At 42.8% G+C, this 21,927-nt stretch overlaps 1 protein-coding gene across 1 annotated transcript in view; it reads right to left on the bottom strand.

Moving 5' to 3' along the window:
* The window catches only part of Hspbap1 (HSPB1 associated protein 1), a 59,147-nt gene that overhangs the window by 13,176 nt on the left and 24,044 nt on the right, over nt 1–21,927 (bottom strand). Inside the window, exon 3 of the mRNA XM_045147589.1 lies at nt 15,136–15,317. Within this exon, the coding sequence (XP_045003524.1) occupies nt 15,136–15,317 (182 nt within the window). The remainder of the gene's footprint in view (nt 1–15,135; nt 15,318–21,927) is intronic.

Raw genomic sequence — 21,927 nt, 5'->3', positions numbered from 1 at the left:
GACAAAAGGATAATAAACAAGACATAATTACGCAGCCGTCTAGGGAAGGGGTGATGTTCCACGTTAAAAGCCAGAGGCCCTGTGCGCAGAGCAGGTATTTGTGGGCACAAGCAGTCTGTGAACCTTTAGTACTTCAATGACCACATAAAAGAAGCCTCTCTTGATGAATGGAGTCATTTAAAACGATTGGTGCTGGGGTCTCACCTCATGCCCACTGAACCAGTATGTCAGCATGGTGTGTCATCGCATAGCTTTTGAACTTCATGCCCACAGATGACTTCTGGTATATTCCCCCACCTTCATGAATTCCTAACATGTAGTAACTTAAGAAGAAAGTCGTCACCATACTACAGACTAGAATTCTCCTTATACCTGGGTCTGTGGATAGATCCTGCCCAAGTCAATCACTGGAAAAACAAACAAGCAACAACAACAACAACAAAAGAAAACGGGCTGGAGAGATGGCTTAGCGGTTAAGGCGCTTGTCTGCAAAACCCAAGGACCCAGGTTCGATTCTCCAGGTCCCATGTATGCCAGATGCACATGGTGGCGCATGCATCTGGAGTTCGTTTGCAGTGGCTGGAGGCCCTGGTGTTCCCATTCTCTCCACCCCTTATTTCTCTCCCTTCCTCCCTACCTATCTCTGTCTCTAACTAATAAATAAATAAAAATAAAAATAAACCCTATACTTAGAAGTCAATAGTACCACTTGTAGCTCAGGAAAATAGGGTCAGTCATAAAAATAATTACAGGTATAAGAAGGTAGGGGAAAAATTTGCCTGAGCTAAAAAAAAAAAAAAAAAAATTTAAAAAAAAAGAGTCTGTTTAAGTGATTCCCAATCATCCTCTTTGGAAATGTAATGAACACCAACGCTTTTCTTCTCAGAGAAATGTATCTTCACACACAATTTCACCAATACCTCAAGGACCTGACAAAATGACCTTAAGTGAAAAGCTCTGTTCTAGAGCCCTTCTTCACAAAGAAGCACATGTTGCCGGGTGGTGACGCAGCACTTGGGAGGCAGAGGCAGGAGGATCACTGCGAGTTCGAGGCCACCCCAAGACTACATAGTGAGTTCCAGGCCAGCCTGGGCTAGAGTGAGACCCTCCCTTGAAAAACAAAGAAACAAAAAAAAAAAAAAAAAAAGAAAGTAAATAGAATCACATGATGAGGAAAACTTTTCTAAAGGGTGGGAATAACTCTGTGAGAAACTGAGAGGTGAGCAAGTCTCTTATGTGGCGCATGCGTGCACACTCACAAGGCCCAAAGGCAGTTTCTATTGCTATTAGAAATTGCACAATAGGGCTGGAGAGATGGCTTAGCGGTTAAGCGCTTGCCTGTGAAGCCTAAGGACCCCGGTTCGAGGCTCGATTCCCCAGGTCCCACGTTAGCCAGATGCACAAGGGGGCGCACGCATCTGGAGTTCGTTTGCAGTGGTTGGAGGCCCTGGCACGCTCATTCTCTCTCTCTCCCTATCTGCCTCTTTCTCTCTCTGTCACTATCAAATAAATAAAAATAAACAAAAAAAAATTAAAAAAAAAAGAAATTGCACAATAAATTAAGAGGTCAGCAACAGCTGAAAATTTCGTTTTTGTCGTCTCTATACTGGTCCTTCCCTCAATAAGGAATCAACGTACATTTGTATTAAATAGCACTAACAATACTAAAAGAACTCTGTTTCTTTCCTCTGTTTCAGGGAGCACAGTAGATTGCCAATCTATCAGCCAGCAAATACACTGTGAGGCCTCAGACCTTGCCTGAGACCCCTTGAAACTGCTAGACGGCAGGAGGCTCAGGGAGCCTCTGACTTCCAAAACCTTCTTCCTCTGTTGGGAAGGCCAGCCTTAGCCACATAGTCAGAATGGCCTCAGGACGACAGGACAGAGGGCAAGATATCCTGGGGACACCTTTAATGCTGCAATTTCCTGACTGGCTGTAGTCACTGCATATCTTAGAACTACTATGCTCTGCTTTTACAATGTAAACCTTGCTTCAATTTTTAAAATAAATTATATTTATTTATTTGCAAGCAAAGAGAGCTAGAGAGAAAAGAGAGAGAGAGAATGGGCATACTAGGGCCTCTAGCCACTGTAAACAAACTCCAGATGCATGTGCCCCTTGTGCATCTGGCTTACGTGGCTCTCGGGGAATCGAACCTGGGTCCTTGGGCTTTGCAGGCAAATGCCTTAACCACTAAGCCGTCTCTCCTGCCCTGCTTCAGTTTTTCTATGATGTTCCATGAGAACAGGGTGGCAGACACTGCCTATCTTTCTTCATATTTAGCACCCAATTTTATACAGGGAGATAAAGTGCCGTCCAAACAATTAATATGCAAATAAATGTGTACATCACAAGCAATGAAAAACCCAAATGATAACAAAAGAGAAATGAAAACCAAGGTCTACGCAATCACTGAAGAGTAACATCAGGTTTACAAACATGACTACTACTGTGTGGCTGAGTCATTGACGTGTCACTACATGCTCTAGAGGTCAGAGGTAAATTCTAGGCAAAAACAGTGCAACATCATCTCCAGTATTAAAAGGACTTAACCAGGCTTTCAACCCTGTTTCTCTATGCTTGCGTGCCTTTAATCCTAATGGTGTATCACACCTGCTTCCTTAGCCTCTTTCCAGAATCTTTCTGAAATGCTTATTTGCAGCATAAAGATGTCTATGAGAAGCCGGGCATGGTGGCACATGTCTTTGATCCCAGCACTTGGGAGGCAGAGGCAGGAGGATCACTGTGAGTTCAAGACCACCAGTGAATTCCAGGTCAGCCTGGACTAGAGTGAGACCCTACCTTGAATAAACAAAGCAACAAAAAGATGTCTACAAGAGGTTGGGTGGACACAACATCTAAGAATGTCAAGGTAGGGTTTTCACTCTAGCCCAGGGTGACCTGGAATTCACTGTGTAGTCTCAGGCTGGTCTTGAACTCACAGTGATCCTCCTACTTCTGCCTCCCAAGTGCTGGGATTACAAGTGTGCACCACCATGCCTGGTTCTAATTCTTTTTTTTTTTTTGGTTTATTTTTATTTACTTATTTGAGAGGGACAGACAGAGAAAGAGGCAGAGAGAGAGAGAGAGAGAGAATGAGCGTGCCAGGGCCTCCAGCCACTGCAGACGAACTCCAGACGCGTGCGCCCCCTCGTACATCTGGCTAACGTGGGACCTGGGGAATGGAGCCTCGAACCGGGGTCCTTAGGCTTCACAGGCAAGTGCTTAACCACTAAGCCATCTCTCCAGCCCTGGCTCTAATTCTTAACATAGGTACTTAAAGCTCTGAACTTTTCTCTGAGAACTGCCTTCCTTGTGTCCCGTAAGTTTGGTATGTTGTGTTTTCGTTATCATTTGCTTCTATTAATTTTCTGATTTCCTTCTTGATTTCTTCAATGACACATTCAAAATGACTCATTCATCATTCAGGAGTATACTGTTTAGTTTCCTTGAGTTTGTGTATGATTTATGTTGATTTGTAATTTAATCCCATGGTGATCAGATAGAGTACAAGGATATAAGGTATAATTTCAATTTCCCTGTATTTGTTAAGATTTGCTTTGTGTCCTGATGTGTGAGTTACTTTAGAGGAAATTCCACATGCTGCTGAAAAGAATGTGTATTCTGCAGCATTTGGATGGTATGTTCTATAGGTGTCTGTTAGGTCCATTTGTTCTATGGCTTGATTTAGTTCTGATGGATCTCCGTCTTTTTTTTTTTTTTGCAGTTTTTTTAAACAATTTTAAAAATTATTTTTGTTTAATTTTACTTATTTGAGAGTGATAGACAGAGAGAAAGAGGCAGATAAAGAAAGAATGGGCACGCCAGGGCCTCCAGCCATTGCAAACGAACTCCAGACGCATGCGTCCCCTTGTGCATCTGGTTAACATGGGTCCTGGGGAATCGAGTCTCAAACCGGGGTCCTTAGTCTTCACAGGCAAGTGCTTAACCGCTAAGCCATCTCTCCAGCCCAAAACAATTAAAAAAAAACAAAACAAAGAAAATGTATGTTTCAACATTCTTGATAACCCACTATATTGGGAAACTGTTTTTTTTTTTTTTTGGACAATTTAAGTAGCAACATAGTGTATTAGCAATAATTGAATTCTAGGAAAAACCTTATACTTTTTGATCCCAAGTCTAGGTTTGCACACAAGGCTTTAAAATCCAATGACAAAGCCGGGCGTGGTGGCACACGCCTTTAATCCCAGCGCTTGGGAGGCAGAGGTAGGAGGATCGCCATGAGTTCGAGGCCACCCTGAGACTCCATAGTGAATTCCAGGTCAGCCTGGGCTACAGTGAGACCCTACCTCGAAAAACAAAAAAACAAAAAAAACAACAACAAAAAAAATCCAATGACAGCTTTGTCTTTTATTCGAGGTGGTCTCTCTGGTATGTACTACAGTAAGTGCAGCAATGCATATATATAGGCTACTCAATCTATTTTTTACTAACCTTAAAAAATTTTGTTTATTTATTTATTTGAGAGCAACAGACATGGAGAGAGAGAGAGAGAGAGAGAGAGAGAGAGAGAGAGAGAGAGAACGGGGGCACCAGGGTGTCCAGCCACTGCAAACAAACTCCAGATACTTGCACCCACCATCTTGTGTATCTGGCTCACATGGGTACTGGGTAATTGAGCCTTGAACCGGGGTCCTTAGGCTTCACAGGCAAGCACTTAATGCTAAGGCATCTCTCCAGCCCCTCCTCAATCTATTTTTAACCCATAATTAAATAGCTTCTAAACCTGTTCCAATTAGTGAGTTAAACAACTTTTGCAGAACCAAACTACAATTAAGAAATGCTGTACAAGTAATGAAATTACCCATAATTTTACAGAATCCTTTCTTTTTCTAAAAGAAAACAAAAATTGGGCTGGAGAGATGGCTTAGCAGTTAAGGCACTTGCCTGCAAAGCTAAAGAACACAGGTTTGATTCCCAAGGACTCACGGACAAGGTAATGTATGAGTCTGGGGTTTGTTTGCATTGGCCAAAGGCCCTGGTGCACCCATTCTCTATCTGCCTCTTTCTCATTCTCAAATAAATAAATCAATAAAAATAAAAAACATTTAGCTAGGCTTAGCAGTTAAGCGCTTGCCTGTGAAGCCTAAGGACCCCGGTTCGAGGCTCGGTTCCCCAGGACCCACGTTAGCCAGATGCACAAGAAGGCGCACGCATCTGGAGTTCGTTTGCAGTGGCTGGAGGCCCTGGCGCGCCCATTCTCTCTCTCTCTCTCTCTCTCCGCCTCTTTCTCTGTCTGTCTGTCGCTCTCAAATAAATAAAAATAAGCAAAAAAAGTTGTCTCATGCTACTTATTCTCCATTAACAAATCATAATCTAGAAAAGCTGATTGCACATAGCCTCACAATGAACTTACATCTGAGCAACAATAAACCAGAAAGAACAAAACCTCAAGCTGCTACTTTGAAACAAAACAAGCAACAAATTTAACTATAATTAATATACAATACTTAAATTTTAATTTGAGCCAGCCCCTTAAATGGACATCATTAGCAAAGTGTTAGCAAATACTTACATTCTTTTTTCCTTAGGAAAATTACCTTTAGGTACATCAACATAAAAGACAATAAACTATGTACTCAATGATAGGCTGGATAGATACCTAAATTCTTTTTTTAAAAGAACTCAAATTCTTACATGTCAATTTGCCTCATCAGAAAGTATCATGGTCATGAGATCCTTTTAATCATTACCAAACCACCTGCTGAAATTTCATCATATTCTCATACTCAGGTCACAAAGTCCAAGACAGGTTAGAACTCATCTTCCATTTATTACTTTTCTCCTTTTAATTTTGTTTTGTTCTTGTTTTTCGAGGTAGTGTCTCACTCTAGTTCAGGGTGACCTGGAATTCACTATGTGGTCTCAGGGTGGCTGTGAACTCACAGAGATCCTCCTACCTCTGCTTCCTGAGTGCTGGGATTAAAGGTGTAGGCCACCATGCCTAGCTAATATCTATTTTAAAAAATATTTTTATTTATTTATTTATTTATTTTACAGAGAAAGAGGGAGGAGGGAGAGAGAGAACAAAAAAATGGGTGCCCCAGGGCTTCCAGCCACTGCAAATGAACTCCAGATGCATGTGCCACCTTGTGCATCTGGCTTATGTGGGTATTGATGAACAGAACCTGTGTCCTTAGGCTTTGCAGGCAAGTGCCTGAACTGCTAAACCATCTCTCCAGCCCCTCTTTTAATAGTTATTTATTTATTTATGAGAGAGAGAAAGAGAGAGACAGAGAAAGAGAATGGGTATGCCCAGACCTCTAGCCACTTCAAATGAACTCCAGACACATGCACCACCTTGAACATCTGGCTTTACGTGGGTACTGGGAAATCAAACTGGGGCCCTTAGGCTTTGCAGGCAAGCACCATAACTGCTGAGCCATCTCTCCAGCATTCTTCCCCCCTATTTATTACTTTCTGGATTCTATATCCTAGTAAATTAATAAAGCTCCTCTCAGTTACTAATCTAAATCATAACATGAAGGAGATTCTATCTGACATTCTAGGGGAAAAAATCTCTTTTATTATAGGTGGATTCTTAATAGCCTCAATACAACAACATTATGAGTAACTGCAAAAGATAAAGCTTGACATTCTTACCTAATGAGCCAGAGATAAATAAATTTATATGTATTACTGCTACACAGACCCTGTCTTCCTTGGACAGTACAGACAAAGTGTTAAAAAATGCTTCCTGTGACAAGATTTCTAACTCAAATGTCAATATTTAGATTTGTAACTCAAAAACAATGAGACTCATTTATTTTCCATAAACAAAAGTCAGCTAGGTGTCAAAACATGATTTTAGGTCACTTGCAAGACGACCAGATACCTTCCTATCACATCAGTACATTTACCAGCATATTTACACATAGGGGGGTTGTTGTTGTTATCATCATCATCATCATCATCATCATCATCATCATTATTATTATTTTCCAAGGTAGGGTCTCGCTCTAGCCCAGGCTGACCTGGAATTCACTATGTAGTCTCAGGGTGGCCTTGAACTCTCGGCGATCCTCCTACCTCTGCCTGCTGGGTGCCGGGATTAAAGGCGTGCGCCACCACATCCGGCCCATAGGGTTAGTTAAAATTTTTAATTTAAGCCGGGTGTGATGGCGCACGCCTTTAATCCCAGCACTCAGAGGCTGAGGTAGGAGGATCACCCTGTGACTTCATAGTGAATTCCAGGTCAGCCTGAGCTAGAATGAGACCCTACCTCAAAAACAACAACAACAAAATTTTTATTTGATGAGTGTGTGTGTGTGTGAGAGACAGACAGAGAGAGAGAGAGAAAGAAAGAGAGAGAGAGAGAGAGAGAGAGAGAGAGAGAGACTGTCTTTAGGTCAGGGGACAACTGTAGGTCAGTCCTAACCATCCCTCTTGTTTTAGGCAGGGTCTCTCCTGATTCACTGCAAGTGCTCAATTTAGTAGGCAGCAGGTGGATTACGTTAATTCAGTTGCCACACTTTATTCACTCTTCGCACATGTTAATTAACCCCTGAGGCACTCACTTGCACCCAAGGAAGGTGTCCGGGTTCTGCTCCGTCTGCTCCACTCTGTGCCAGGCTGCCTAGGGCTCCCATGGGGGGCAGCTTTCACCGCGGGTATCCACACAGAGAGGGACGTGGAGTCTGCCTCTCTGAGTTAAGGGACAGTGTTCTGAGCTTTTGCTGGGGTTTTTGGTTGCTTGTTTCTGTTTTTCAGTGTAGGGTCTCACTCTAGCTCAGGCTGACCTGGAATTCACTATGCAGTCTCATCTATTTACAAGCTTTTGGGAAACTCCTCTCTTCGCCATGTAGGTACACTGCTTCTGTCTTCTGATGTGGCCTCTGGGGATCCAAACTCAGAAATTTCAGGGTGTGTGTGTGTGGCAATCGCTTTACCAGCTGCATCTGCCTGGTCCTATTTACCCATATGTTTAAATATTACATATTTTCCAGAGGATGAACTCACTTCATGGAAGAAAAGTTAATATATGGAAGGAAACTTCAAGTACAAGTTATAAATAAAAACTTAACAAAACTGGAGCGAGCTTAGAATTTCTTGTCCCCACTGACAAATGCCTCAGGGTGTTGTGGCTCACAGCACTTGGGAGGCTAAGGTAGGAGGATGATCATGAGTCCATGGCCAGCCTGGACTACAAGGTCAAGCTGAGCTAGAATGAGACCCTGCCTTAAAAAAAAAAAAAAAAAAAAAGCTGACAAGTCCCACACCTACTAGAAACCAGACAAGATGTGACAAGGGTGAAGCCAGTTTAGGTCAAAGCATTCTTTAAAGGTCACTGAAGAATAAGGAAATATCAAAACCAAATAAAAGGGGGCAGGGTGGGAGACTAGGGTAAAAAAAAAAACAACAACAACACACTCTATAGTCATTCAAATACCTACTATGTATTTGGCTCTATGTCATCAGCTTGGGGAATGAAAAAGTATAAAACTTGGCAAAGGTGCTTACAATATTACTAAAGGGCCACAAACAACACTGCATGTTATGCCCAGCTTAAATATCAATCCAAATAAAATGAAGGACTGAAAGCAAAGGACAGATGAATATGTGCATAAAGGGTTGAGGGTTCATAGTCAAGGCTAAATCCAAGCCAGGCCCCAATAAAGAGAACTTGTCAGGAAGAAGTTATATGGTCAGAAGGTGAGGACACATGCTATGCCTAACAGTCAGAAGAGGCTCATGCAGAGGGCTGCTTAGGGATCGTAACTGAGGTGGGCCTGGTATGTTATCTTTATAAAATTTTAATTCATGAAATGCTTATGAACATGATTAGTATTTAATTTGGGGCATGATTTAAAGAGTATTTTATTCCTAAGAACTTTTTATAATTTGGGGACTTCAGTACCTCTCTCCACGTAACTGGTAGGACAATTATACAGAAATCAGCAAGTCTATCTGACTTAAGGGGCATTTATAAAACATCCTACATAATGCATATTTTCAAATAGACATGGAATATTTACCAGGATTAATCATACTTGGAGCCATAAAACAAGTTTCTATGAATGCAAGAAGACTGAAATCATGTCAAATATGTTTCCTGACCATAACAGAATTAAATAAAACTCAATAACAGAGCTAGAAAAGCCCCAAATACTCATTAACTAAACATTATATTTCTAAATAATGAATAAGTCAAAGAATAAATCACAAAAGAGATTAATAAATATTTTCAATGTATAAGCTACATGCTCTTGAAAGCTCCTGAACACTAAAGACTTTCCTCATGAGAATGGTTGTAATATTAATATATATGTCTTTTTTTGAGGTAAACCCAATAGACTGGCCTTTTCCCCAAATTTTTATTTATCTATTTATTTATTTGACAGAGAGAAAGAGGGAGAAAGAAAGGGAGAGAGGGAATGGGCATGCTAGGGCTCCAGCTACTGCAAACAAACTCCAGACATGTGTGTGCCCCCTTGTGCATCTGGCTTATGTGGGTCCTGGGGAATCGAACCTGGGTCCTTTGGCTTTGCAGACAAATGCCTTAACTGCTAAGCCATCCATCTAGCCCTGGCCTTTTTTTTTTTTTTTTTAAATGTGAGAGAGAGCAAGAGCAAGATGGAGAGTGAACAGAGAGAGAGAGAGAATTAGCACGAGAGGTCCTTTAGCCACTGTAATCGAATTCCAGATGTGTGCACCACCTTGTGGGCATGTGAAACCTTGAATGCTTGCATCACCTTTGTGTGTCTGGCTTATGTGGGACCTGGAGAGTCAAATATGGGTTCTTAGGCTTCATAAGCAAGCACCTTAACTGCTAAACCATCTCTCCAGCACTATATGACTTTTTAAAAATAATGAAATGTATCAAGCACACTGAACTGTTTCAACATTAGGAAGATCTATACAACTCAGTAAACTAACATTTTCCAAATAGCCAATGCCTGGCTTTACACAGACCCATTCTGTGCAACTTGGACCATTGTATGTTCAGATTCTGTTCTGCAACTACAGAAGTTTTGAGAACATATCCTTTGTCAAGTTTGCTCTGATATATATATTAAAAAAAATTCCACAATTATCTGAAAAGACATTTAAAATACTTCCCTTTGAGACAAGATTTTCTTCATATCCTTTTAACGGACCAACAAATTGCGTCAGTTTGACTGGGAAGCAGATATGAGACTCCAGTGAATATTAAAAGGATTTGTAGAGGTCACTGAGAAATCAAGCTGGAGCTGAGCTGAAAACCTCCTCCCTGAAGACCAGCTGACAGAACGCTGGAAAAAACTATGCTGCATACAGTTCAATGGGAGAGAGAGGTCATCAAAGGTGATAAACAACAGTGGACACTGCAAGCCTTAAGACTGGCCAGCGAGACCAAATAACAGAATGGGTGCCGCAATGGCATGTTTGTAATGGAGGAAACCAACCACTCTCTAACTGGACTGGAAGCCCGCTCCATGGGAGGGAATACATGCCTAGCGCTACAAACCTAATCAAAAGTCTATGATGGGGGAGGTTATGAGCCCTAGGAGTGTAACTCGTCTGGCTAAATGCATATATTATGCTCACCAAACTGCCCTTTTCTTTATGTTCATATCTATATATTAGAGCTACTCTCAGATCTGGTTAGAGAGGCTTCTCTTTATAGATGGCAGTGATCACTGGGGTGACCCAAAGGGCACCATAGTGCTGAGAAAAAGTGACAGAGGAGTGCTCAGCACTGAAGCATGTCTATCACACCTTCCAAGGCTCAGGATCCGTTGCAGAAGATGTGGCGGGCAGAATGTAAGAGCCAAAGGAAGGACAGGACTGCTTACAATGCAATCTTCCAGACACAAATTGGCCTCAATATCCATGATCTCACAGTGCCTAACGATACCTTCACAAGACCCTCATAATAGGAGGAAAAGGGGCTGGAGAGATGGCTTAGCGGTTAAGCGCTTGCCTGTGAAGCCTAAGGATCCCGGTTCGAGGCTTGATTCCCCAGGACCCATGTTAGCCAGATGCACAAGGAGGCGCACGCGTCTGGAGTTCATTTGCAGTGGCTGGAAGCCCTGGCGCGCCCATTCTCTCTCTCTCTCTCTCTGTCTATCAGCCTCATTCTCTCTGTGTCTGTCCTTCTCAAATAAATAAATAAAACAGAAAAAAAATTTTAAAAAAAAAAGATTCCTTTAAAAAAAAAAGGAGGAAAAGATGGTGATATCAAAATAAAAGAGAGACTGATTGAGAGGGGGAGGGGATATGATGGACAGCGGAGGTGTAAATGGGAAAGTGAGCGGGGAGGAAATTATCATGCTTTATTATCTATCAGATGGAAGTTGCTGATAAAATGTGCTTAAAAGGTAAGGACTTGCAGAAAAGTAAAACAATTCATTCTTTTAATAATCAGTTTCAATGTTTTCCAATCATTGTATTCCAATGTGAAAAAGCTTGAAACCATAAAAAAAAAAAAAATAGTGACTGAATGATTTTTTTTTCACTAAAAGCACAACAACTTAGATATCTGTAAAGTAAAATAAGTTAGTACTTAAGAAATTTTGGGATAAAAGATGATGTAGCCGGGTGTGGTGGCGCATGCCTTTAATCCCAGCACTCGAGAGGCAGAGGTAGGAGGATTGCCGTGAGTTCGAGGCCACCCTGAGACTCCATAGTGAATTCCAGGTCAGCCTGGGCTAGAGTGAAAACCTACCTCGAAAAACCAAAAAAAAAAAAAAAAAAAAAAAAAAAAAAAAGGGGGATGTAACCCTTAATTGACTTGGTTGTTCTCAGTAGAATTAACAACCATAATGAGCTGACAGAAAACTCTTTCAACTAAAAATGTCAGATTTTATAAGGGCTTAATTGCAATTCCAGAACATTACCCAAAGGCTATCTTTTGTATCCAAACTTAATGGCCAGATCACATGTGAGCCTGGTGCTGGCAATGCCTGGGATGGAACGGGCAGCTGGTGGGGTCAAACGAAAGACACTCCAGTCTTTACCCTGTTTGGGTTAACCCCTTCTTAGGTGTATAGTTTTAGAAAGGTTTACACACCTTTTTGTGTCTCGTTTTTCTTAAAACGGGGTTATTGATTAAATCCTAGTGCTATTGTGATGATTCTAAACGTAAGGGCCTAGGCAGAACTACCCAGAAGATGCCCATCTCGTGTAAGCATAAGACAATAGGAACATACTAATGACAAGTACTTTTTTTTTAAATTTTTTTTTGGTTTATTTATTTATTTGCAAGCAGAGAGAGTATGGGCAAGGTCAGGGCCTCCAGTCACTGCAAACAAATTCCAGATGCATGAGCCACTTTGTGCATCTGGCTTTATGTGGGTACAGGGGAATCGAACCTGTGTTGTTAGACTTTGCAGGCAACTGCCTTAACCACTGAGCCATCTCTCCAGCCCAATGACAAGTACTTGATAAATACCACTATCATACACTATTTCACCTGAAAGTCGGTTAAAAAGGTGCAAGCACAAGACAGAGACAAAATACTGTTCAATATTAAGTATGAAATCTATAAACCCCAGGATTAAAGATCTATAATATAACCTAAAATTATGATATGCATAATAGATACTAAGTGCTTTCTAAATAAAACAATAACTTCATTAAGACTAAAGAAGTATCGGGCTAGAGAGATGGCCTAGCAGTTAAGGCTCTTGCCTGCAAAGCCAAAGGACATTGGTTCAATTCTCCAGGACCCACGTAAGCCAGATGCACAACGTGGCGCATGCATCTGGAGTTCATTTGCAGTGACTGGAAGCCCTGGTGTGACCATTCTCTCTCTCTCTCTCTCTAAAATAAATAAATAAAAATTAAGTATTAAAAAAAAAATAAAAAGACTAAAGAAGTATTGAGCAAGATGGTACATACTTGCAATCTCCGCACTTGGGACACAGAGGCAGGAGGACTGTGAGTTTAAGGCCAGCCTGGGCTACCTAGAAAGAGCCTATCAAGAAAGGAAAGAAGGGGCTGGAGAGATGGCTTAGCCGTTAAGCGCTTGCCTGTGAAGCCTAAGGGCCCCGGTTCAAGGCTTGATTCCCCAGAACCCATGTTAGCCAGATGCACAAGGGGCGCATGCATCTGGAGTTCGTTTGCAGTGGTTGGAGGCCCTGGCGCACCCATTCTCTCTCTCTCATTCTCTCTCTCTCTCTGTCTGTCTGTCACTCTCAAATAAATAAGTAAAAATAAAAAAAAATTTAAAAAGAAAGGAAAGAAGGGCTGGAGAGATGGCATAGCAGCTAAGGCGCTTACCTCTGAAGCCTAAGGACCCATGTTTGACTCTCCAGATCCCACTTTAGCCAGATACACAAAGGTGAGGCAAGCGCAAGGTCACACATGCCCACTAGGTGGCGCAAGCGCCTGGAATGCAATTGCAGTGCATGAGGCCGTGGTGAACCAATTCTCTCTTGCTCTAAAACAAACAAACAAACAAACAAAAAAACAAAAAAAAAAAAAAGGAAAGGAAAGAAGCTAGGTGTGATCGCATATGCCTTTAATCTTAGCACTCAGGAGGTAGGAAGATTTCTTGAGATTGAGGCCATTTTGAGACTGTATAGTAAATTCCAGCTCAGCCTGGGCTAGAATGAGACCTTACCTGGCAGAGGTGGGGGGTGCTGGGGTAGGGAGAGGGAGGGGAAGAGAAAAGGAGTAAGAAACAAAGACATTCAAATAATAATAATGGAGCCAAGATGCTATATATTTTCTCTTTTATAAGAAGCAAAATTATTTACTTGAACATTTTTTTTTCCCCAAGGTAGGGTTTCACTCTAGCCCAGAGTCTCAGGGTGGCCTCGAACTCACAGCGATCCTCCTACCTCTGCCAAACTGAACATTTTTTAAAGTGAATAAAGGAAAGCTACAAAATATCAGTGGCTACAACTACATAGATAACTCAAAGAGAAAAAGAATACACTGAACAGGAACTGCTCAGGAGCCGAAGACCCTTGGCCCCACTTGGTCCCAGAGAAGTGGGGGTGGCAGGTGGGAGCGAAGAGGCAGGAGTGAGTGGACTGATTCTCCACAGAGGACTAGCGTGGGGTGAAGGTTCTGGAGCTGAGCCTCGCGGGGCAAGGCAGAGTCACGCAAACAAGGTCCCCGGTCCACTCCCAGCCCACACTGACTTAAGCCAGGCAGAGTCTGCAAAATCACCCCAGGAGACCAACAGATGGTTTAGTAGAATATACTAGATAGAGAGAGGATATGGAGCCTGCAAAACCGCCAGTCATGTGAGGACACAGCAGAGAACTTCCACACCCTTGCTTCCACAAGTGTTTCTACCACCAGTGCCAGGAGCTCAGCCATAAACCCGGAGAAAGTGGCTGTACAATATTCCCAGAGGGGCTAGAGAGAGGGATTCTGGGTGGGCCACGAGGAAATGGCACCTCACTGACAACCCATGCTTGGAGGGTACTCCACTGCATGCTGCTGGAGGGCTAAGGAGGGGCGTGGAGAAAGTGGTGTACAGGGGAAAAAAAACACCTAGGGGGCTGGAGAGATGGCTTAGCGGTTAAGCGTTTGCCTGTGAAGCCTAAGGACCCTGGTTCGAGGCTCCATTCCCCAGGACCCACGTTAGCCAGATGCACAAGGGGGCGCACGTGTCTGGAGTTCGTTTGCAGTGGCTGGAAGCCCTGGCATGCCCATTCTCTCTCTCTCTCTCTCTCTCTGCCTCTTTCTCTCTGTGATTCTCAAATAAAAAAAATAAAAATGAACAAAAAATAAAACACCTAGGAAGACTGCTCATCTGGATAATCCAAATGTCATACTTTTCTAGAGCATGTCTTTCCATTTCAATGGGTCAAATGGTTATTTTTAACCTTGATTATGAAAAGAAGACGCAGTCAAAAAAGGCACCAGCAGGGCTGGAGAGATGGCTTAGCGGTTAAGCGCTTGCCTGTGACGCCTAAGGACCCCGGTTTGAGGCTCAAATCCCCAGGACTCACGTTAGCCAGATGCACAAGGGGGCGCATGTGTCTGGAGTTTGTCTGCAGTGGCTGGAAGCCCTGGCGCGCCCATTCTTTCTCTCTCTGCCTCTTTCTCTCTGTCTGTTGCTCTCAAATAAATTTATAAAATAAACAAAAAAAAATTTAAAAAAAGGCACCAGCAAAATGCTAATTTGATCAGGAACACATTTGTACCAAGATGAAAAGGAATATATAATTTACCTGGAAAACATCTGTCTTGTCTTCAAATAGACTGACAAAATATTTATAGTCAGCATAAGCCCAGAATTTGGAATGGCTGTGATCTTTAAACGGACCACAGAGATCAGACTGGTCAGAATTCCAGGCCAGAAACTCCTCAACGGTGGCATCCACGTAACCGCATGCTGGTTCAAACTGAGGAACTGCAATGCGAGAGAATGCAAGTTTAAACGGAGAATAAACACAGACTCCAAATAGTGTCTTCTTAAGGTAATTTTGACCAAAACTATTGCTTGCAAGTAATTAAATTATAAATTAATTCTCTACTTACTTTAATAATTAGAACCATTTATATCACTCATGATAAAACATAAAAAAACATGGTTTTATTCTTAGGATTAAAGGCTACCATCGAAGCCACACCTATAATCCCAGTACTAAGAAGGCTGCAGTGGGTCTTTAGTTTCAGGCCACTGTGAACTACATAGTAAGTAAAAAGGAAGAAAGGGAGGGAGGGAGGGAGGGAGGGAGGGAGGGAGGGAGGGAGGGAGGGAAGAAAGAAAGTCAAGCAAGTGTGTATGAAGGAGGAATGAGAAAAAGAGGAACAGAGGGAAGAAGGGAAGGGAGAAGGAAGGAGAAAGAGGGAAACAGAACAGTAAAGAAGAAAGAAGAGAGAAAGGAAGACAGAAATATTAAAGACTATCCTTATTAACTAATGAACCTGCAGGACAAATTGAGATTGTCAATTCTCCACACCCCCTCGGGAATCTGTGAAGTAAAACGACTTCCTGATCATGTTACAACATCACTTGCATTTTTCATTCTCATTGTCTCATGAGCAGGCTGTGCTTTCAAGGTTACACAACTGTGACGGTTAATCTTCATCGACTTGACTTAGTAATTACCTACAAGATACGCCTCTCTGGGCATGTCTGCGAGGGCATTTCCAGAGAGGTTTAGCTGAGGAAGTGTGTCACAAGACCATGGGCTGGAGTCCCAGGCTGAATAACAAGAGAAAAAGAAGGGCTGGAGAGATGGCTTAGCAGTTAAAGTGCTTGCCTGCAAAGCCTAAGGATCCAGGTTTGATTCCCCAGGACCCAGGTCACCCAGATGTACAAGGTAAGTCTGGAGTTCATTACAGTGGCTGGAAGCCCTGGCACACCCATATTCTCTCTCTCTCTGCCTCTTTCCCCCTCTCAAATAAATAAATAAAAGTCAAACATAAAAAAAGAGAGAAAAAGAAGAAAATCTGATGAGCACCAGCTTTTTCCTCTCTTTTTTTTCTCAATGCAGATACAAGATGACCAGCCCTATTACACCCCAGCCATTCCTTCCCCACCAAGATGAACTGTGTCCCCTCAAATTTTAAGCCATGAAAAAAACCTCCTGGGCTAGAGAGATGACTCAGTGGCTAAAGGCACTTGCTTGCAAAGCCTGACTGCCAGGGTTCCATTCCCCAGTACCCACATAAAGCCAGATGCACAAAGTGGCAAATACACGTACAGTTTGTGCAGACAAGAGGCCCTGGCATGCCAGTACTTTCCCTCCATCCATCCTTTACTTATTTTTTTTTTTTTTTTGGTTTTTCGAGGTAGGGTCTCACTCTGGCCCAGGCTGACCTGGAATTAACTCTGTCATCTCAGGGTAGCCTTGAACTCAGGGCAATCCTCCTACCTCTGCCTCCCGAGTGCTGGGATTAAAGGCATGTGCCACCATGCCCGGCCATCCTTTTCTTATAAATAAATACAAAATATTTTTATACACATAACCCTCCACCTTTAAGTTGCTTCTTGTCAGGTCTTTGGTTACTGCAATGAGAACAAGAACTAATACAATGATTTGGGGTCATTGCTCTCACAGTGGGTAGAATATGTGCTTAGGTCCCTATAGTTTAAATACAGGTCATTGTTTTAGACACGGTGGCCCTAGAGACAGCCCGTATCAGCGAAAGCTCATTAGGGTCTTTATCAACTTTTTAAATATAAAGGGATCCCATGTTCAAAGAGCTTAAAAGCTACTGCTTTATGTTTAAAAGGAAAACAAAAGGTAACGTTAAGACTAGCTTCAGGGGCTGGAGAGATGGCTTAGTGGTTAAATGCTTGCCTGTGAAGCCTGAGGATCCTGGTTCGAGGCTCGATTCCCCAGGACCCACGTTAGCCAGACGCACAAGGGGGCGCATGCATCTGGAGTTCATTTGCAGTGGCTGGAAGCCCTGGTGCACTCATTCTCTCTCTCTCTCTCTCTCTCTCTCTCTTGTCTGTTGCTCTCAAATAAATAAAGTTAAAAAAAAAGACTAGCTTCTGGAAATTTTCTGACTTTCATACCATTCCTCAAAAAGCATTAATTGGACAATGCCAATTCACGGTCTAGTCATTTATTCATGAACTCATCTGACTCCAGAATCATGTATCGTGCACGTAATTTGTCGTTTGCATAACTACTTGGGTTTATAAGAACATAAAACATAAATGTTGAGTTTAGAATATAATTAAACAAAGCCAGACATGCATATACATGCTCGTAATATCAGCACTGGTGTTGCAGTCTGGTTCGCATTGCTGTTAGAAATCACCCAACCAAGAGTAGCTTCTGGGAAAAAGAGGTTTATTTTAGCTTACAGGCTCGAGGGGAAGCTCCACGATGGCAGGGGAAAACGATGGCATGAGCAGAGGGTGGACATCACCCCCTGGCCAACAGAAGATGGACCACAGCAACAGGAGGGTGTGCCAAACACTGGCATGGGGAAACTGGCTATAAAGCCCATAAGCCCGCCCCCAACAATACACTCTCTCCAGGAGGCATTAATTCCCAAATCTCCATCAGCTGGGGAGCTAGCATTCGCAACACCTAAGTTTATGGGGGACACCTGAATCAAACCACCACATTCCGCCCCTGGCCCCCATAAACTGATAATCATACATGATGTAAAATGCAATGCATTCATCTCATTTTAAAAGTCCCCATAGTTTTTAATCAATCTCAATGATGTTCATACATCCCCATAGTTCAAGATCTTTTAACTGAGCCATAATACCAAAATATAACCTCAAAAAACCCAGAATGGCACAGAATAAATATTCACACTGCAATAGATGGCATTGGGCATAGCAAAGAAACATTCAACCAATACACGATTTAAAACAACCAGGGCAAACATCAAACTCTATAGCTTCAAGTCCAGCAACTCTAGCCAGTGACAAGTCTTCAAGTCCGATAATTCTAACCAGCAACAAGTCTCTGGCATTCCAATTCCGCCCCTCCAGCTAGGCTACTCACAGTCCTGGGAAACTTCATCGGGGCCGGCAGCTCCTCGGCAGCCATCTCATGGTCCCGGCATCTCCACTGGGTGTCCACTGCAAGCCACGGTTCATCTTCATGGCCCCATGGGGACTCTATGCAGGCAACCAGCAAACCCGCTTCACACTGCCCATGGCCATTTCCAAAACACAAGACCGTGTTGCAAACTCAATGACCCTCTTTCCAGCATTTCTTATACTCCACGATACCAGATAGGGTGCCAATTTGTTAATCCAGGGGGGAATAAAGCAGACTTTGAAGAACAGGACACTCCTTGAGCACTCAGGCTCCTTCAAAAGAGTCTCCATTCTTCTTGTTGCCCCAGTGCAGGTCAGCTAGCCCAGCCTCAAAGGTTGTAATTTATCAGTTGCAGCTGAACGGGCAGCAGTTCACCCAAGGATTTTTCTCTCTGTGCCATATCCCTCTGCTCACACCAGTTCATTTCTACGCAAAGCAACCCTGCACAACTTCTCAGGACACAGGCACAAGAGCAAGCTTCTCACACAAACTGCTAGCCCAGTCCAGGCACAGCTCTTTGTCACCCTAATAAGCCAAACCTCACAGTCCATAGTTCTTACTGCATTCAGGTCTTGGAGCTCAGACCAGAATAGTCCATTAAGCTGTACTTACAGCACTGCAAGGCATCTCTTAGGCCAAGGTTTCAACTCCTTCCACATTCCTCTTGAAAATCAGCTCCAAAAGGCAAAGCCACACAGTCGGGTGTCTAGCAGCAATCCCACTCCTCGGTACCACTTTACTGTTGCAGTCCGGTTCGCATTGCTGTTAGAAATCACCCAACCAAGAGTAGCTTCTGGGAAAAAGAGATTTATTTTGGCTTACGGGCTCGAGGGGAAACTTCACGATGGCAGGGGAAAACAATGGCATGAGCAGAGGGTGGACATCACCCCCTGGCCAACAGAAGATGGACCACAGCAACAGGAGGGTGTGCCAAACACTGGCATGGGGAAACTGGCTATAAAGCCCATAAGCCCGCCCCCAACAATACACTCTCTCCAGGAGGCATTAATTCCCAAATATCCATCAGCTGGGGAGCTAGCATTCGCAACACCTAAGTTTATGGGGGACACCTGAATCAAACCACCACAACTGGGGAGGCCGAGGTATGAGAGCTGAGTTCAAAGCCAGCCTGGGCTGAACAGCAGGTGCCTATGTTATGGTTTGAATGTGAAATGTCCCCCCCACACACACATGTATTTGAAAACTTGACTCTTAGCAGGTGGCACTGTTTTGGGAGACGGAAGAATCTTGTGGACATGAGGTCTAGTGGGCAGACATGAATAGACAGAGCTTCAAGGGCAGGGCTACAAGGTCATATCCCAGCCTGATTCCAGCCCAAGTTCTCTGCTTCGTGGTCCTGTGAGATGTAATAAGCCAAGCTACGAGCTCTTACAGCCACAGACCAGCCTGATCTAGCTGCTGCGCCTTCCCTACCGTAATGCACTGTATATGTGCAGAAGCCAAATAACCCCCCCTCAATTTCTATCAGGTATTTGATTCTCAGAAATAAAAAAATAGCTAATATACTCTGTCTCAAACAAAAATCATTAGCCGAGCATGGTGGCGCACGCCTTTAATCCCAGCACTCAGGAGGCAGAGGTAGGAGGATCGCCGTGAGTTCGAGGACACCCTGAGACTCCATAGTGAACTCCAGGTCAGCCTGGGCTAGAGTGAGACCGTACCTCAAAAAAAAAAAAAAAAAAAAAAAAAAAGAATATCATTAAACAAAGAGGAAGCTTTACCTAGGAGGACAGAGAATATGAGGCACCATGTAATTAAATAGGAAACGGGTCCCAGAGAGCGTCAGGAGAGATCACCAAAGAGGACAATGATGCAGGAGCGCTTTGAGAGTTTGTCATCTGTCCACGGTGGCTCGCTATTGCCAGTGTGACGCCAGTGACTCGCGATTAGATGCTGTACTGATTTGAGAACTGTTTTAAAATAGAAATGAGCACTATTACTAGTACTTATTAGTCTTTCATTCATATATTTACCTGGAAACCTTTCAAAAGTAACGAAGTGAGCAGAAGGGTACTCAAAAAAAAAATTTTTTTTCAATAGTTTCATCTTTCCCCATGCTCCCAAAGTGCTCAGGATTACTCAATCCTCTTTACCCCTTCATTTATTTTTTTTTTCCTAAAAACCGTCAAATGACAAAGTTAACAGAGGCAGGCATCTGCCAGAGTCTTCCTAACTCACCCACTTCATCAGTTTGCCACTTGATTTTGTGAAGCTGGTGACCTTCACTGGGGTATACTGATCTAAAAGATCAGGGTAGACATACTTAAAACATCCACCTAAATTTTGATACTTTCTTTTGTTTTATTTACTTTATTATTTGAGAGAGGGAGGGAGAGAGAAAGAGAGAGAGAGGGAGAATGGGTGTTCTAGGGCCTACAGCCACTGCAAACAAACTCCAGACGCATGCGCCACCTTGTGCATCTGGCTAACGTGGGTCCTGGGGAACCAAACTGAGGTCCTTTGGCTTTGCAGGCAAACGCCTTAACTGCTAAGCCATCTCTCCAGCCCTCCGCCTTTTCTTTTTTTCTTTTTTGGTTTTTCAAGATAGGGTCTCACTTTAGCTCAGGCTGACCTGGAATTCACTATGTAGCTTCAGGGTGGCCTTGAACTTGTGCTGATCCTCCTACCTCTGCCTCCTGAGACACTTCTTGTGAAGCATGTAGAACAGTGCTTGGCAGGCAGCAATCCATTGACAACCATAAATCCTTGAGATCATCAAAACATCACTGACATCATCAAGAACTCTCCATAAAAGCATAAGAGTAGATAAAGTTAAAACCTGACAAGAAAATATAAATAGCAAAAACGCTACAGATGCTTAGAAATAAAAGACATTTCTAATGATTTCAGTAAACTCCACTGTAAGCCTGACAAATGTTATACCGTTTTGTGGGTTTGTACTTTATACAATGTAATCCAGCTGAATCCTGAGGCCATTAACTGAACCACTTGCCCCTGAGGAGGAATAAACAGGACTTCAGTGAAGGCATTTTTTTTCACAAACAAGGCTGCATTGCAGTTCTCAGCAACTGTTCTCATCAGAGGCCTTCATTTCCTGTCAAAAGTTCTGCATATTAAAAATGAAAACCAAGAAATGTAAAAAAAAATCATACTTGAGAACTGTTACTGTCGAGGGAAAATTAAAATGATCACAGTGAATGAAAATGACAGCTCTTTTCAGTTACATAAGGATTTCACAATAGAATCTTTTCACTCTTCTAGTAGTGAAAAGATCTAGTAGCAAGCAACACAAAGCTGTTCTGATTTCATTACCATGACATTTCTCTCTGGGTACTACACTTGTTTTTCTAGTTACTTTAAGCAGTCCTTTCAAATTTTCTTTCTTTCTATTTATTTATTTGAGAGACAGAAAGAGGGAGGGAGGGAGAGAGAGGAGGGAAAAAGAGAGAGGGAGAGAAAGAGGGAGAGTGAAAGAGAGAGAATGGGCACACCAGGGCCTCCAGCTGCTGCAAACAA

Source organism: Jaculus jaculus, chromosome 4 (assembly GCF_020740685.1).
Source record: "Jaculus jaculus isolate mJacJac1 chromosome 4, mJacJac1.mat.Y.cur, whole genome shotgun sequence".
Taxonomy (NCBI): Eukaryota; Metazoa; Chordata; class Mammalia; order Rodentia; family Dipodidae; genus Jaculus; species Jaculus jaculus.
Note: the sequence above shows the minus strand (reverse complement) of the source record. Positions and strands in the feature narration are given on the sequence as shown.